General features: G+C 40.4%; 1 protein-coding gene across 12 annotated transcripts in view; it reads right to left on the bottom strand.

Moving 5' to 3' along the window:
• BBS9 (Bardet-Biedl syndrome 9) overlaps positions 1 to 16,234 on the bottom strand; it is a 583,258-nt gene that overhangs the window by 465,749 nt on the left and 101,275 nt on the right. For all 12 annotated transcript variants that reach the window (XR_002520717.2, XM_021935217.2, XM_021935215.2 and 9 more), the window contains one exon: positions 4,378 to 4,491. Coding sequence is in view for 11 of the 12 variants with exons in the window: in XM_021935217.2 (XP_021790909.1) it covers positions 4,378 to 4,491 (114 nt within the window). In the remaining variant the exon portion in view is untranslated. The remainder of the gene's footprint in view (positions 1 to 4,377; positions 4,492 to 16,234) is intronic.

The raw sequence follows: 16,234 nt of genomic DNA, 5'->3' as shown, positions 1-16,234 counted from the left end.
TCCAAGACTAAACCAGGAAGAAGTTGAATCCCTGAATAGACCAATAGCAGGCTCTGAAGTTGAGGCAAAAATTAATAGCCTACCAACCAAAAAAAGTCCAGGACCAGATGGATTCACAGCTGAATTCTACCAGAGGTACAAGGAGGAGCTGGTACCATTCCTTCTGAAACTATTCCAATCAATAGAAAAAGAGGGAATCCTCCCTAACTCATTTTATGAGGCCAACATCATCCTGATACCAAAGCCTGGCAGAGACACAACAAAAAAAGAGAATTTTAGACCAATATCCCTGATGAACATCGATGCAAAAATCCTCAATAAAATACTGGCAAACCGGATTCAGCAGCACATCAAAAAGCTTATCCACTGATCAGCTTTCTAACAACAACAACAAAAAAGGTATTAAGGGTTATATACAAGGTTTATAAGAATCTTATGATCAAACTAATTAAAATTGGATCGTTTCGTCCATAAGTTTTTATCAAGAATTGGGTTTGACATCAATAATGTACTAATGCAAAGATGAAAACTGGCTTTCTGTCTCAAACAGGATTTTCAAGTTATATAAAAACAATAAAAGATTTGGCTGAGCGTGATGCCTCATGCCTGTAATCCCAGCACTTTGGGATTTCCAGGTATAAAGAAGTATATAGAAATGTCTCACCTATTACTCTCTAGAGGTTTCCTAGGGCTATTAGGTTCAATTTCTCGTATTAGAAATGTCTTGCCTATCCTTTAGTCCCATCTGCTGGAGGCTCCTTGCACCCTTCTTGCACTTCGTCCACTCTGGCAGCTCCCCTGGAGGAGATCTAAGTCCCTCTTGGCACCGGCATGCTGGTACAAATCCCACGGCAGGATCCGCCCTAAGCCATATGAGGTGAGCACGGAATCACAGATAGGACCCACTCACTCCACACAGCAGTAGTGCTTAGTACCACTCACACAAGCAGCACCACAAGTAGGAGTGCTTGTGATCATTCACACGCACATTCAGCCCCTGAATATCGCAAGCAGCAAGGAAATACTTTGTCGCCTTTATGATGTGTCTTACCTTGCTCTGTGCACACAGTTACCTGGTTGCCACAGTATGTGATGATCCTTTCCCCCAGGTCGCCAGCCAGTTTCTTTCTGCATTGCTGAGAGTCTGATTTTATTCGTCACACCGGGTGGGTCCCCAGTCTGTCACCCTTAGGCTACCGCAACAAGGCAGTGGGACATGTCTCCCCACAAGAGGCAACCGGAGACCCGTTCTCCAGGGGAGACCACCAGATTGTTACAAACAAATGCTTGTTCCTCTGTGCCGAAAAGAACAACTAGCGCTCAGATAAAGAATTTTCTCGGCTGGGCGCAGTGGCTCACACCTGTAATCCTAGCACTTTGGAAGGCTGAGGCGGGAGGATCACGAGGTCAGGAGATTGAGACCATCCTGGCCAACATGGTGAAACCCCGTCTCTACTAAAAATACAAAAATTAACTGGGCGTGATGGCATATGCCTGTAATCCCCGCTACTCGGGACGCTGAGGTAGAAGAATTGCTTGAACCTGGGAGTCGGAGGTTGCAGTGAGCCAAGATCACACCACTGCACTCCAGCCTGATGACAGAGCAAGACTCTGTCTCAAAAACAAAAAAGAATTTTCTCAGCAAGGTAATTTTATATCTATAGAAGGGTGCGACTCGCAGATGGAGCAATGGCAGGAATACACCTGAACAAGGGAGAGGAAGGGATTCTTATTCCTGACACAGGTAGCCCCTACTGCTGTGTCGTTCCCCTATTGGCTAGGGTTGGACTGCACAGTCTAAGCTAATTCTGACTGGCTATTTTAAAGAGAACAGGCGTATGAGCCAGAGTGGCAGGGTGAGCAGTTTGGTGGGAAAGATGGTTATGGAACAGGTAACTAAAGGTGACTTAGGTCAGAGCAGGCAACCAGGGTGACTGAGGTCAAAGCAGGTGACCAGGATAAATCAGGACAGAGCAGGTGACCAGAGGAACAGATGTAAACTACTGATTAAAACTGGTGGAAAAGGCTGTTTACTGAAACTACAAGGAAGTTAAACTTTAAAATGGAGGTCAAAGAACTGAACATACTGACAGACTGATTCTTTCAAGAGAAATTTAGAACTCACTGTATCCAACAGGGTTAACTTGATCTGATAATAAAATTAAAAGTACACTGCAATCTGTATAATAGCAGTCCCCAACCTTTTTGGCATCAAGGACCAGTTTTGTGGAAGACAATTTTTCCACAGACCAGGAAGGGGGAAGACTCGGCACATTACATTTATTGTGCACTTTATTTCTATTATTATTACATTGTAATATATAATGAAATTATCGTACAACTCAACACAACGTAGGATCAGTAGAAGCCCTGATCTTGTTTTCCTGCAACTAGATGGTCCCATCTCGGCATGATGGGAGGCAAGGACAGATGATCAGGCATTAGATTTGCATAAGAGCACACAACCTAGATCCCTCGCATGCACAGTTCACAATAGAGTGTGTGCTCCTGTGAGAATCTAATGCACCCGGATCTGACAGGAGGTGGAGCTCAGGCTAATGCAAGCAATGGGGAGTGGCTGTAAATACAGATGAAGCTTTGCTCTCTCACCTCCTGCTGTGCAACCCAGTTCCTAACAGGTCATGGACCACTACACGTCTGTAGCTCGGGGTCTGGGGACCCCCGCTATATAACATTTGATGTGATCTAAAGAACCACTGTTATGCTATCAAAAAACACTTTTATTTGGCCAAAGCACTTTTTTCTCATGTCATAATTTTTTTTATGATGTATGGAATTTAGCAATTTGCTTCTTGGAGATTCAGTAGGGGAAAGTGAATTGAAAATAGCTAATTAAACAAGGGAGGCCTAGGTTCCCGAATCAGGTCAGACATTTTTTCAAAGAACAGTAAAAATCAGTTCTAAAAGCTGAGGAAGCACTTCACTGACAGACTCTCCTCTCATCTAAATTTCTCTCTTCAACTTACTCTAGATACCTCCTTATTGTTCAAGTAATCCAAACATTCCTGTTACTCGAGCAGTCCTCCCACCTAACCAGGGGTTTTGTTTCATATCACTTCAGTTATGCAAAATATTTATTTGCATATCAACACCAAAAATATCCCTGATGCTGCTTGGTATGCTCAAATTCAACTATTCCTTGTCTTTGGATGTATTAATACAAAATAACTGAGTTCACACAAACGAATCATACTTCCAAAATAAAGTCATTTTCTCATGTTGCTAAGGAAAAATATAATCCAACAGCTAAACAAAAAACTCATAAAACATGAGTTCAGGAAGAGCTAAGATATTATAAAATCCCTAGTTACATGCTCTGCTGGTGGCACAAGAACAGATATATACACACACAGAGTCACACAATCACATGGGTAAGTGTCACCAGCTGGCTTCCTATCCTCAATCCAGCACCACCAGCTCCTCTACCACCCTGTCATGGTGCAGGGAGAGAAGGTGGTTTGGAAATAAGAGCCCTCCCATGCCAACAGCAAGAGTGTACACAAGCAAGCACCAAGCCCTGGTGATTCTGGAAGCTCTGAGACTGAGTGGACACAATGAGGGTGGCCTTTGTGCTAATTAGAAAAAGACACCCCTCTGCCAAGGTGGGAGGAACCCAGTCTCACTGAGCCAGTACTAGATAAAGGTGATGTCTTTGTGAAACATAGAAAAATCACCCCTTCCTCTGGGTAGGTTTACTCCAAGCCAGAAAGCATGGCTTGATGAGCAAGATCAAGTCTGTATTTCAGCCCCACATCCCCCACTCTTCCAGCTGCCCTGTGCAGAAACAACCCACACAACCCTGTGCAGCAGCCCTGGATATGGGTAGAGTGGAGAGAGGTGTTTGCAGCTTTATCCTGCCTGTAGCAGGTAGAGCAATGACTTCCCGTCAATGAGGTCAACCATTTTTTTCCACTGAGAGAGACAGTCAGGTACCACAGTTCCAACACACACAAAAAAAGCTCAGTTTCAGTCAGCTTATACATAAAAGAGAAAATCTGTAGAAAAGGCAGTTTTAGAAATGTTTCTATAGACCACATAAAAATGTGCTGGTTATATAAAAATCAAAGACATCCAATGTTTAAAGTTTTCTTTTTTTATTACTTTGATTGGGTATTTGGTCTCCCATCCGAGTAGTAACCAGGCCCAACCCTGATTAGCTTCCAAGATCAGACAAGATCAGGCACGTTCAGGGTGGTATGGCCATAGACTTGCTTGGGCATTTGGATACAAAGGTTTCAATAAAATGTCTATTTTAACTCTTTCTGAGAGTCAAACCACTTAATCCTCTGTTTTCTATGACCAAATATTCTAAATCTGTCACTTGAAATAGCATACTCATGATTAAAAGCAAATTACCTTTTATACCACCAAATGATCCATAGGTCATATTGCAGGCTGTTCTCTGAAGATTATGTTCATACATCAATTTCATCTGATATTGGTTCCCATGTTCCACATTACCCAAAGTTCCTAAGGAAAAAAAAAGGATTACTTTGTATTTGTGTACACTAAAAAGCTTAATTTGTTCTCATCCACTACTCCAATTCTAAGTAATTCAATTTTAGGGAAATTATAATGGCAAAGCACTAAAATATTATGTGTTGTGAAAAATTAGCATACTGATGACACAGAAAGCCAGTACAGTTAAAACAATTTACATCTCAGCTAAACTACACCATAAGACAAAATACTACCCTGGAGGACATTTTATATTCTATTTTTATTAGACAGATTATATCTGAGTAAAGTGTAATTATTTAAATAACAACAAAACCCTCTAATTTCAGCTCTGAAATAAATAAGTTATCTGCATTTATAAACACTAATAGAGCAAAGAAATGACTCAAAGTGTCTAAGAAAAAAAAATCCCCAATACTTTCAAGCAATTAATGTTCCTGCCCCAACTCTCAAAATACTCAAGCCCCTAATTACATTCCAATTAACTGAGAAATTTCCTAAGCTTCCCTCAAGAAGTAAATAGGAAATTTTTTTTCTTCTTCTTCTTTTTTTGAGATGGAGTCTCATACTGTCACCCAGGCTGGAGTGCAGTGGTGCAATCTCCGCTCACTGCAAGCTCCACCTGCCTGGTTCACGCCATTCTCCTGGCTCAGCCTCCCAAACAGCTGGGACTACAGGTGCCTGCCACAACAACTGGCTAATTTTTTGTATTTTTAGTAGAGACGGGGTTTCAACGTGTTAGCCAGGATGGTCTCGACCTCCTGACCTTGTGATCCGCCTGCCTCAGCCTCCCAAAGTGCTGGGATTACAGGCGTGAGCCATCACACCTGGCCAGAAAATGTTTTTATTTGAAGTCTGCCAAGAAGAATCTCCTTCCAAACACAGAAAAATACTCTGCATTTAATAGACTGCATGTGCTTCCTTTCTAGTTCTTTCCAAATGAGAAAAGAGTATTTGTCTGTATTTTATAGATATAGAGCAAGAATATTATGATTAAAAGATGTGTTAGAAAGCAAAAGGATTCAGAAAGCAACTTTCTCCATAAAGAATCATCATTCGTTAATCCAAAATGTAAAAGTTAAGGAAAAGTTTAAATTATCATAAAGCAAATGCAATAGTCCTCAAACTGGGTAGTACTCAATCACTAAAAACATCTAAATATATATGTATGTGTACTTATTTATTTATAAATTTATATAGGAGCATTTATTTGTTTTGGGTTTATCCAGAAGAATTTACCAACATACACTGAGATTGTAAGAATATATTTTTACTTCCATTTTAGAATAGAAGCACCCTAAGTTCAAACAAAATTTACAGAAATTTCCCCAAAATCACACAGTACTCAAGGTAGAGAACTGAGTATTCAAACCAGACCTTTAGAACCTAAACCAAATCTTTAGAACCAGGCACTATGTATTGTATCCTGCTGCCCAGTTGTCCACCATTTAACAACTTTCAGGGAATGTGGTCCTCGCACTCTGTAAAGATTTTACTCTCCATGGATCCTGTCAACGACAATTTCCCCAAAGAAAACAGTTTCAAGAATATGTTTTCCACTGCAGGGTACCAGAATATGCCACCTCAAACAGGACTCTTTGGCATATGGATTATTTTGAGCTAAAGGTCATAGGGAACTAGCCAGAAAAGCTCTATAAACAGGTCATCATTTAAAAAAGAAATCTCCATTTATTAAAAAAAAGTCTCCCCCACTTTATCAGGAAGAGGAGTACCCTTAGCTCTTTTCAATGGAGAAGGCCTCAACTTAAATCACCGTAACAAACATTACTAAGCAACCCCTGTTTACCACACTTTTTCTGGTCACCTTCCCATAACTTGCCTTCTGTGCAAAGAAGCCCAAAACCCATTTTCTTTCATTTCACCTAAAATGCTATGTTAGCCCAAGGTCCAACTACCCTTTTGAGTCACTCATTGTGGAATACTCCCATGTGTACATGAGCAATGCATATGTTAATAAATTTCTGCTTGTTTTTCCTCTTGCTAATTAGTCTTTGGCCAGTCTAATTTATAAAGCCCCAGTTGGAGAGCCTAAGATGAGTAAAGATTTTTTTTACCCTCCCTTTTGCCTTTCTCAGCCTGGCCAATCATAGTAGCTGATATTCAGCCAATCATAGGCAGCCAAGTGATCAGACCATGTTCAAGCAAAGTAAATGCTGAGCTGCCAGGAAGTAAGCTGTTTCTGTACCTCACTTGCATTGTCTATCCATAAATGTTGCCTGCTCATGTTGAAGAACAGAGCACTCTGAACCTCCTCTGGTGGTTGTGAGGGCTGCCCAACACCTGAGGTATTCTTTGCTCAATTAAAGTCCATTAAATTTAAATTGCCTTAAGTTTGTCTTTTAATACTCAAAAGAAGAAAAATCATCATTGGAGGATTTCTTGAAGGAGAATCATTTCTATTCAGTTCCATGTTCCATGCCCCCTACAAGTGGTTAATTAACAGTAGTTTGTTTTTTTTTTGTTTTTTTTTTTTTTGAGACAGAGTCTCACTCTGTTGCCCAGGATGGAGTTCAGTTGCTCTATTTCCACACACTGCACTCTGACTCCTGGGTTCAAGCGATTCTCCTGTCTCAGCCTCCCGAGTAGCTGGGATTACAGGCGCCCGCCACCACGCCCAGCTAATTTTTTTATTTTTAGTAGAGACAGGGGTTCCCCATGTTGGCCAGGCTGGTCTCAAACTCCTAACCTCAGGTGATCCACCCACCTCGGCCTCCCAAAGTGCTGGGATTATAGGCGTGAGCCACTGCGCCCAGCCAACAATAGGTTTTATACACCAATAGAATAAGAAACAAAGATAAAGGCTTAAATTTGCCTGCTGACCCTGATGGAGGATGAAGGCTTTCTGGATTCTAAATGGTAGTAAAATCAGTGAGGTGCCAGGAAGCTGAGGAGGAATCACAACCAAACCAGCCACACGGGTGAGGGAAACACATACGGTATTAACCTGAAGAGAGTTCTAGCCTCCAAGAAACCAGAAAAAGCAGCTCCAGGAGTCACCTGGTTTATCCCTACAGAAATTGCAAATTCATTCTGAACTGTTAAATCAAGGTTAGCCTAAAGCTGCCTCCTTACATATTTTAAGTTCAGCCTAAAAGTTTCATCTGTACATAGTGAACTATAACATTAATGGAGGTGTAAACAGACTGTAACCTTTCCTTGTGCCAATCATCGAGTTTTGGTCAAAGGTGGCCAGCTGATCAAACTGTTTTCAAATGGGTTGAACGCTGAGTTGTAACCAATTCAGCTGTTTCTGTACCTCATTCCATTTTCTGTACATCTCTTTCATTTTTCTGTCTATAAATCTTCTACTACATGGCTGCACTGGAGTCTCTCTGAGCCTACTCTGGCTCAAGAGGCTGCCCAACTCACAGATTGTTCTTTGTTCAATTAAATGCTGTTAAATTTAATTTGGCTAAGGTTTTTCTTTTAACAGATGGTGTCAGAAGTGGGATCCAAAGTAGAGCTTCTAACAACCCCCACGAGAGCTGAGTGACCAAGCGAGGTACCCACTAGGCCTATTGTGCCCATTGCTCTCTCACAGCAACTGGGGATCATGGTAAGTTCTCTCTCAGATTCAGAAGCTCCACATATTTGTGTTTTGAGCTCTCCAAGTTTCTTTGAGCAAATTTCTGATCCAGACTGGGTTTGGAAGTCATGGCAGAAACTGGACTGGGTCTAGGATCAGACTGAATCCAATAATTATCTTGTATCCAGTTGGGGGCTTCTTATATCTGACTAGGTCAAAAAGAAACTGGTAGTAAATGGAAATATTGCAGGGCGTATAAACTTTGGCTTTTGGAAATTTGCAGAAATTTCTGTGTTCTACTCCCTTTGTTTCATTTTTCTTGCACACTTAGGTAGGGAAAAGTCATTGGCTAGGTTGACCAAGGAGATCTGAGAGCCAAAGCCAATATTTGAGGTAAAAATGGGAACTTTAGTTTCTGAAGAACTGAGTACCTTCCAGCTTACATGTGCATAAGTATTAGGCCCCAGCAGCAGCAAAGTCTTACAGAAATGGCAAAATCTTACTAAAGATAAGTTACAAATGTGGAGTGTTCCAAATGAACAACACTGAACCAAAGATGTACATTTGAAAATGAAGATACCCCAAATAGTCTCATCTAGGGATGCCTATTGACCTGCAGAAGCTTCTAAAATTTTTCAATTTTTTTTCTTTTTTGAGATGGGCTCTCACTCCATTTTTGTATTTTTAGTAGAGATGGGGTTTCACCATGTTAGCCAGGATGGTCTCAACCTCCTGACCTCGTGATCTGCCCCCCTCAGCCTCCCAAAGTTCTGGGATTACAGGCGTGAGCCCCCGAGCAAATTTGTCAATATTTTTATTAAAAGACTCTTTATTAAAGGTAAATAAAAAGCTTAAGCAACTAATTGATAAGAAAAATTAAATGTGCTAATCTTTTGGCTTAGTTACTATCCTGACCCAAAGGTGAAAAGAAAGCTATCCTAGATAAAGTGTTCATAAAAGGCATGCCCTCAGGCAAAATAGGCTTGCTTCTTTTTCAGATGCAACTACACTGAGTCCAGGCATAGAGGATGCTTTCTTCACCCTATTCCTTAATGGGCTCCACTCTTAACTCAGTAATTTTAGCTAACAAACAGTAGCTAAATTAAGAACACCAACTGAACCAAAATATGACTTCCTGGAATTTAATTGGCTATCTTGAAACTCTTCTGTAAAAGAAATTTACATCTATTAAGGAAACCACCATTTTTAAGGATGTCTGCCTGTGTATATTAGAAACTCTTACCATTGTTTTAAATTGGCATAAGTAATATCTTTGATTAAGGTGTCTTTCTGGCCATCTTGTCTTAACTGAATTTTTATGGGAGCACCATTTTTTCCTTGGTTTGAACAAATGATGATACAATATTTAGGCCTAAAATCTTAGCTATGTACTTACGGAATACAATCTTTGTTGTTTGGCCTAAGAGTTGTTATTTTAGAAATGCAAATTTGTTGCCTGGTTAACAATTGCTTAGGGCAATGAAACAAGTAAGTGGAAGATTAATAGACCAAATAGGGAAAAGAAAAACTATTTAAAAGCCAGCAAATGAAAATCTTTCATGTCCATGTGTGTTATGCGTCTGTGATAATATTTGGTAAATAAAGCTAATTCTAAAATTGTTGCTAAAATAGGAATGGCTTCAAAATTATCAGTTAAATATAACAAGATATTTGTTTGACTGTGAGCTGTTTTTGGTTTAGAGCCTCTGGATTTGGGGGTCTGCGTATATGGACATGACGAGGTCAAGAGGCATGTTCTTTTTTTTTATTTAGAGAGAGTCTTCCTCTGTCACCCAGCCTGGAGTGCAGTGGTGCAATCTCGGCTCACTGCAAGCTCCGCCTTCTGGGTTCAAGCCATTCTCCTGCCTCAGCCTCTCGAGTAGCTGGGACTACAGGTGCCCACCACCACGCCCAGCTAATTTTTTGTATTTTTTAGTAGAGACAAGGTTTCATGGTGTTAGCCAGGATGGTCTCGATCTCCTGACTTCATGATTCGCCTGCCTCGGCCTCCCAAAGTGCTGGGATTACAGGTGTGAACACCATGCTCAGCCTAGAGGCATGTTCTTAGTGCCTAGACCACCAGCTACAAGCCAGAACCAAGCCCAATATGCTCCCTTCTCCCCTGCTTTCCTGCTTGCCTACAGGCTATTTGGGGAGGGGTTGAATCCTCCAGATACACTCTTCACAACTCTGTCTTCTGTTCTGACCTCTGCACCTGGTATGTCAGGACTCAGAGAGGCCTTGACCTTCATAGGCCTCCTGAGTAACATAAGGCTACCTGGCACCCAGAATGACTAAGGGAAAACATTAAGGAGAGTACCTGTGTCATACTTTCAAAATTCTTTTCAGTAATTTAAAATCTTCAGGTCATGTTACGTTAAATTAAGTAATAATCATAAAATGTCTGAGTCATTTGTAAGTTAAAATATTGAAATATTAATTATTAAACATTAGTTTGTCTATATACATTAACATTATGTTTATATGATACAGAAAAACTACATATATTTAGATCTGTTGAAAAACAATAATTTGAAGAACAATCTTTCTAAAAAGATATAAAAATAGTTTTTATCTACAAATACTGATATAAAATTAGTTCAAAATTATTTTCTAGGGTTTTCATCAGAAATTAAGGTTACTAAGAGTTAAAATTTTAGACAGATTTGATAAATTTATTTATGAGATTTTATTAAAATTAGCTTTAGTATTTATAATACACTAACAAAAAAGTAAAATTTGATTTCTCTTTTGAACAAAAATTTTGTGTAGCATTTATTAATAAGACACAGTAAAATATTTTCATTCATGCACTGAGTAAACTGCAAAAAGGAAAAAAAAAGGAGGAGAAAGAAGAGACGGGTTCATCATGCTGTCTTAGGTCTTATAATTGAAAGACTGAGTCTCCTCTATCAAAGAGTACAGGTTTATTCTTTTAAAAAAAAAAAAAAAAAGTCTTGTAAATATCACTTTGGCTAAATGAATGACCATTATTTTATGGTGACCTGTGATCCAATCTTAGTCAAGTGTAATAAAACCCTTGACAATTTGACGGGCTTCCCAAAATCAAATTTCAGGTCAAAATTAAGTCTCTTTCAACATCTGGGATGCTACAGAGGGCACCTGAAGCAGCCAAAAGAGAGATAAACAGGATTATTTGAAAGGTTAAATTACACGGGAAGCATTGTCAAACAAGAAATGATCTTTAATCTTCAAGTTATATTTTAATGAATATGTTACTAACATATGTTCCAAAATTATATGTGATTTCTAAAATTTTAGTATGTCTGGGCATATGCTATCAGTCATATTTATGGCTATTATATTAAGTTATTGTAGGCCATATAAACGACAAAATTTCCTTGTCAATTATGTCTTTAACTATAATCATTTAAAGTTATTTCCAGAGTTAATTGCTTAATTTTAATGCAGTTACTGAAAACTTTACAAGCACCTAAAATCCTAGAGTATCGTATCTTTAAGGAGGTGCATGAAAGGATAGAAAGGACCCCAACAAGCACTCTTGAATATGGGTTTCTGGTAACTTTAGGATCATATCATTTGGATGGGGTAAGGATTCCCAGAACTTAAGGCTGAGCGCAGTGGCTCACGCTTGTACTCCCAGCACTTTGGGAGGCCGAGGCAGGTGGATCACGAGGTCAGGAGTTTGAGACCAGCCTGGCCAACACAGTGAACCCCATCTCTTCTAAAAATACAAAAATTAGCTGAACGTGGTGGCAGGCACCTGTAATCCCAGCTACCCAGGAGGCTGAGGCAGGAGAGTCGCTTGAACCTGGGAGACAGAGGTTGCGCTGAGCTGAGATCATGCCACTGCACTCCAGCCTGGACAACAGAGCTAGACTACAACTCAAAAAAAAAAAAGAATTCCCAGAATTTTAATGAACAGACTGACTAGTTTATAAAACTGCAAACCCAAGCAGGACAAAAAGATTCAACACTAAGAAAATATTTTGCCAGATTTTCATTCTAAACCAGACAGTACTGAAATTGTTTATATATATGCAATGTGAACGAACTCCATGATCCAAGTTAAATTACCTAGAACTTTCAGTTATCGGAGGTGTAAATCTAAACTGGAGAAACAACTGTTATTTAAGAGGACATTAAGTCCAACATTAAGCATGGAGTCATGGAGAACCTGGACAGCCACCTTGTGCTTCCTGAGTCCTTAAAGTTTTTGTCATTAAAAGCTCTGCATTCTATGATTCATCATGGAAGAGATAAAATTATCCAAATTACAAAATGTATTAATTGGAAGATGGCTGAATAGGAACAGCTCCGATCTGCAGCTCCCAGTTTGAGCGATGCAGAAGACGGGTGATTTCTGCATTTCCAAGTGAGCTACCTGGGTCATCTCACTGGGACTGGTTGGACAGTGGGCACAGCCCATGGAGGGCAAGCTGAAGCGGGGGCTGGGGGGGGGGCGCGCACCACCTCACCTGGGAAGCGCAAGGGGTTGGGGGATTTCCCTTTCCTAGCCAAGGGAAGCCAGGATGGATTGTACGTGGAAAAATGGGACACTCCCACCCAAATACTGCCCTTTTCCAATGGTCTCAGCAAACGGCACACCAGGAGATTATATCCCACGCCTGGCTAGCTGGGTCCCATTCCCACAGAGCCTTGCTCACTACTAGTGCAGCAGTCTGAGATCAACCTGCAAGGTAGCAGTCTGACAAGGGGAGGGGCGTCAGCCATTGCTGAGGTTTAAGTAGGTAAACAAGGCGGCCAGGGGAAGCTTGAACTGGGTGGAGCCCACTGCAGCTCAGCAAGGCCTGCTGCCTCTGTAGACTCCACCTCCGGGGGCAGGGCATAGCTGAACAAAAGGCAGCAGAAACTTCTGCAGACTTAAAAGTCCCTGTCTGACAGCTCTAAAGAGAGCAGTGGTTCTCCCAGCATGGTGTTTGGGCTCTGAAAACAGATAGACTGCCTCCTCAAGACTGCTACTCTCCGAGTAGCCTAACTGGGAGACACCTCCCAGGAAGGGCCGACTGACACCTCACACAGGCAGGTGCCCCTCTGGGATGAAGCTTCCAGGGGAAGGATCAGGCAGCAATATTTGGTGTTCTGTGATATTTGCTGTTCTGCAACCTCCGCTGGTGATACCCAGGCAAACAGGATCTGGAGTGGACCTCCAGCATACTCCAACAGATCTGCAGCTGAGGGACCTGACTGTTAGGAGGAAAACTAACAATCAGAAAGGAACAGCATCAACATCAACAACAACAACAAAAAACCCATCTGTAGGTCACCAACATCAAAGACGAAAGGTAGATAAAACCACAAAGATGGGGAGAAACCAGAGCAGAAAAGCTGAAAATTCTAAAAACCAGAGTGCCTCTTCTCCTCCAAAGAATTGCAGCTACTCACCAGCAATGGAACCAAGCTTGGCAGAGAATGAGTTTGACGAGATGAAAGAAGTAGGCTTCAGAAGGTAGGTAATAACAAACTTCTCGGAGGTAAAGGAGGATATTCAAACCCATGGCAAGGAAGCTAAAAACCTTGAAAAAAGATTAGATGAATGGCTAACTAGAATTAACAGTGTAGAAAAGACCTTAAATGACCTCAGGGAGCTGAAAACCATGGCACAAGAACTACCTGACACGTGCACAAGCTTCAATAGCTGATTCGATCAAGTGGAAGAAAGGGTATCAGTGATTGAAGATCAAATTAATGAAATAAAGTGAGAAGATAAGTTTAGATTAAAAGGAGTAAAAAGAAACGAACAAAGTCTCCAAGAAATATGGGACTATGTGAAAAGCCCAAATCTATGTCTGACTGGTGCACCTGAAAGTGACAGGGAGAATGGAACCAAGTTGGAAAACACTCTGCAGGATGTTATCCAGGAGAACTTCCCCAACCTAGCAAGGCAGGCCAACATTCAAATTCAGGAAATAGAGAATGCCACAAAGATACTCCTCGAGAAGAGCAACTCCAAGACACATAATTGTCAGATTCACCAAGGTTGAAATGAAAGAAAAAATGTTAAGGGCAGCCAGAGAGAAAGGTCAGGTTACCCACAAAGGGAAGCCCATCACACTAACAGCAGATCTCTCAGCAGAAACTCTACAAGCCAGAAGAGAGTGGGGGCCAATATTCAACATTCTTAAAGAAAAGAATTTTCAACCCAGAATCTCATATCCAGCCAAATTAAGCTTCACGAGTAAAGGAGAAATAAAATCCTTTACAGACAAGCAAATGCTGAGCGATTTTGTCACCACCAGGCCTGCCTTAAAAGAGTTCCCGAAGGAACCACTAAACATAGAAAGGAACAACCAGTATCAGCCACTGCAAAAACATGCCAATTTGTAAAGACCATCAATGCTAGGAAGAAACTGCATCAATTAACGAGCAAAATAACCAACTAACATCACGACATGATTAAATTCACACATAACAATATTAACCTTAAATGTAAGTGGCCTAAATGACCCAATTAAAAGACACAGACTGGCAAATTGGATAAAGCGTCCAGACCTATCAGTGTGCTGTATTCAGGAGACCCATCTCACATGCAGAGACACACATAGGCTCAAAATAAAGGGATGGAGGAAGATCTACCAAACAAATGGAAAGCAAAAAAAAAGCAGGGGTTGCAATCCTAGTCTCTGATAAAACAGACTTTAAATCAACAAAGATCAAAGGAGAGAAAGAAGGCCATTACATAATGGTAAAGGGATCAATTCAACAAGAAGAGCTAACTATGCTAAATATACATGCACACAATACAGGAGCACCCAGATTCATAAAGCAAGTTCTTAGAGACCTACACACAGACTTAGACTCCCAAGACCATCATAATGTGAGACTTTAACACCCCACTATCAATATTAGACAGATCAACGAGACAGAAGATTAACAAGGATATCCAGGACTTCAACTCAGCTATGCACCAAGTGTACCTAATAGACATCTAAAGAACTCTCCACCCCAAATCAACAGAAAATACATTCTTCTCAGCACCACATCACACCTATCCAAAAATTGACCACATAATTGGAAGTAAACCACTCCTCAGCAAATGTACAAGAACAGAAATCATAACAAACTCTCTCTCAGACCACAGTGCAATCAAACTAGAACCCAGGATTAAGAAACTCACTCAAAACTGCACAACTACATGGAAACCGAACAATATGCTCCTGAATGACTACTGGGTACATAACAAAATGAAGGCAGAAATAAAGATGTTCTTTGAAACCAATGAGAACAAAGACACAACATACCAGAATCTCTGGGACACATTTAAAGTAGTGTGTAGAAGGAAATTTATAGCACTAAATGCCCACAAGAGAAAGCAGGAAAGATCTAAAATAGACACCCTAACATCACAATTAAAAGAACTAGAGAAGCAAGAGCAAACATATTCAAAAGCTAACAGAAGGCAAGAAATAACTAAGATCAGAGTAGAACTGAAAGAGATAGAGACACAAAAAATCCTTCAAAAAAATCAGAAGAGCAAACATATTCAAAAGCTAACAGAAGGCAAGAAATAACTAAGATCAGAGTAGAACTGAAAGAGATAGAGACACAAAAAATCCTTCAAAAAAATCAATGAATCCAGGAGCTGGTTTTTTGAAAAGATCAACAAAATTGATAGACCACTAGCAAGACTGATAAAGAAGAAAAGACAGAAGAATCAAATAGATGCAACAAAAAATTATAAGGGGGATATCACCACCAATCCCACAGAAATACAAACTACCATCAGAGAATACTATAAACACCTCTATGCAAATAAACCAGAAAATCTGGAAGAAACTGATAAATTCCTGGACACATACACCCTCCCAAGACTAAACCAGGAAGAAGTTGAATCTCTGAATAGACCAATACAGGTTCTGAAATTGAGACAATAATTAAGAGTCTACCAACCAAAAAACGTCCAGGACCAGACGGATTCATAGCTGAATTCTATAATAGGTACAAAGAGGAGCTGGTACCATACCTTCTGAAACTATTCCAACCAACAGAAAAAGAAGGAATCCTCCCTAACTCATTTTATGAGGCAAGTATCATCCTGATACCAAAGCCTGGCAGAGACACAAAAACAAAAAAAAAAAATTTTAGACCAATATCCCTTATGAACATCGACACAAAAATCCTCAATAAAATACCAGCAAACCGAATCCAGCAGCACATCAAAAAGGTCATCCACCACGATCAAGTCGACTTTCATCCCTGGGATGC

This window comes from Papio anubis, chromosome 4 (genome assembly GCF_008728515.1).
Source record: "Papio anubis isolate 15944 chromosome 4, Panubis1.0, whole genome shotgun sequence".
NCBI lineage: Eukaryota > Metazoa > Chordata > Mammalia > Primates > Cercopithecidae > Papio > Papio anubis.
The sequence above is the reverse complement of the archived record's forward strand: the minus strand, read 5'-3'. Positions and strand labels throughout refer to the sequence as shown.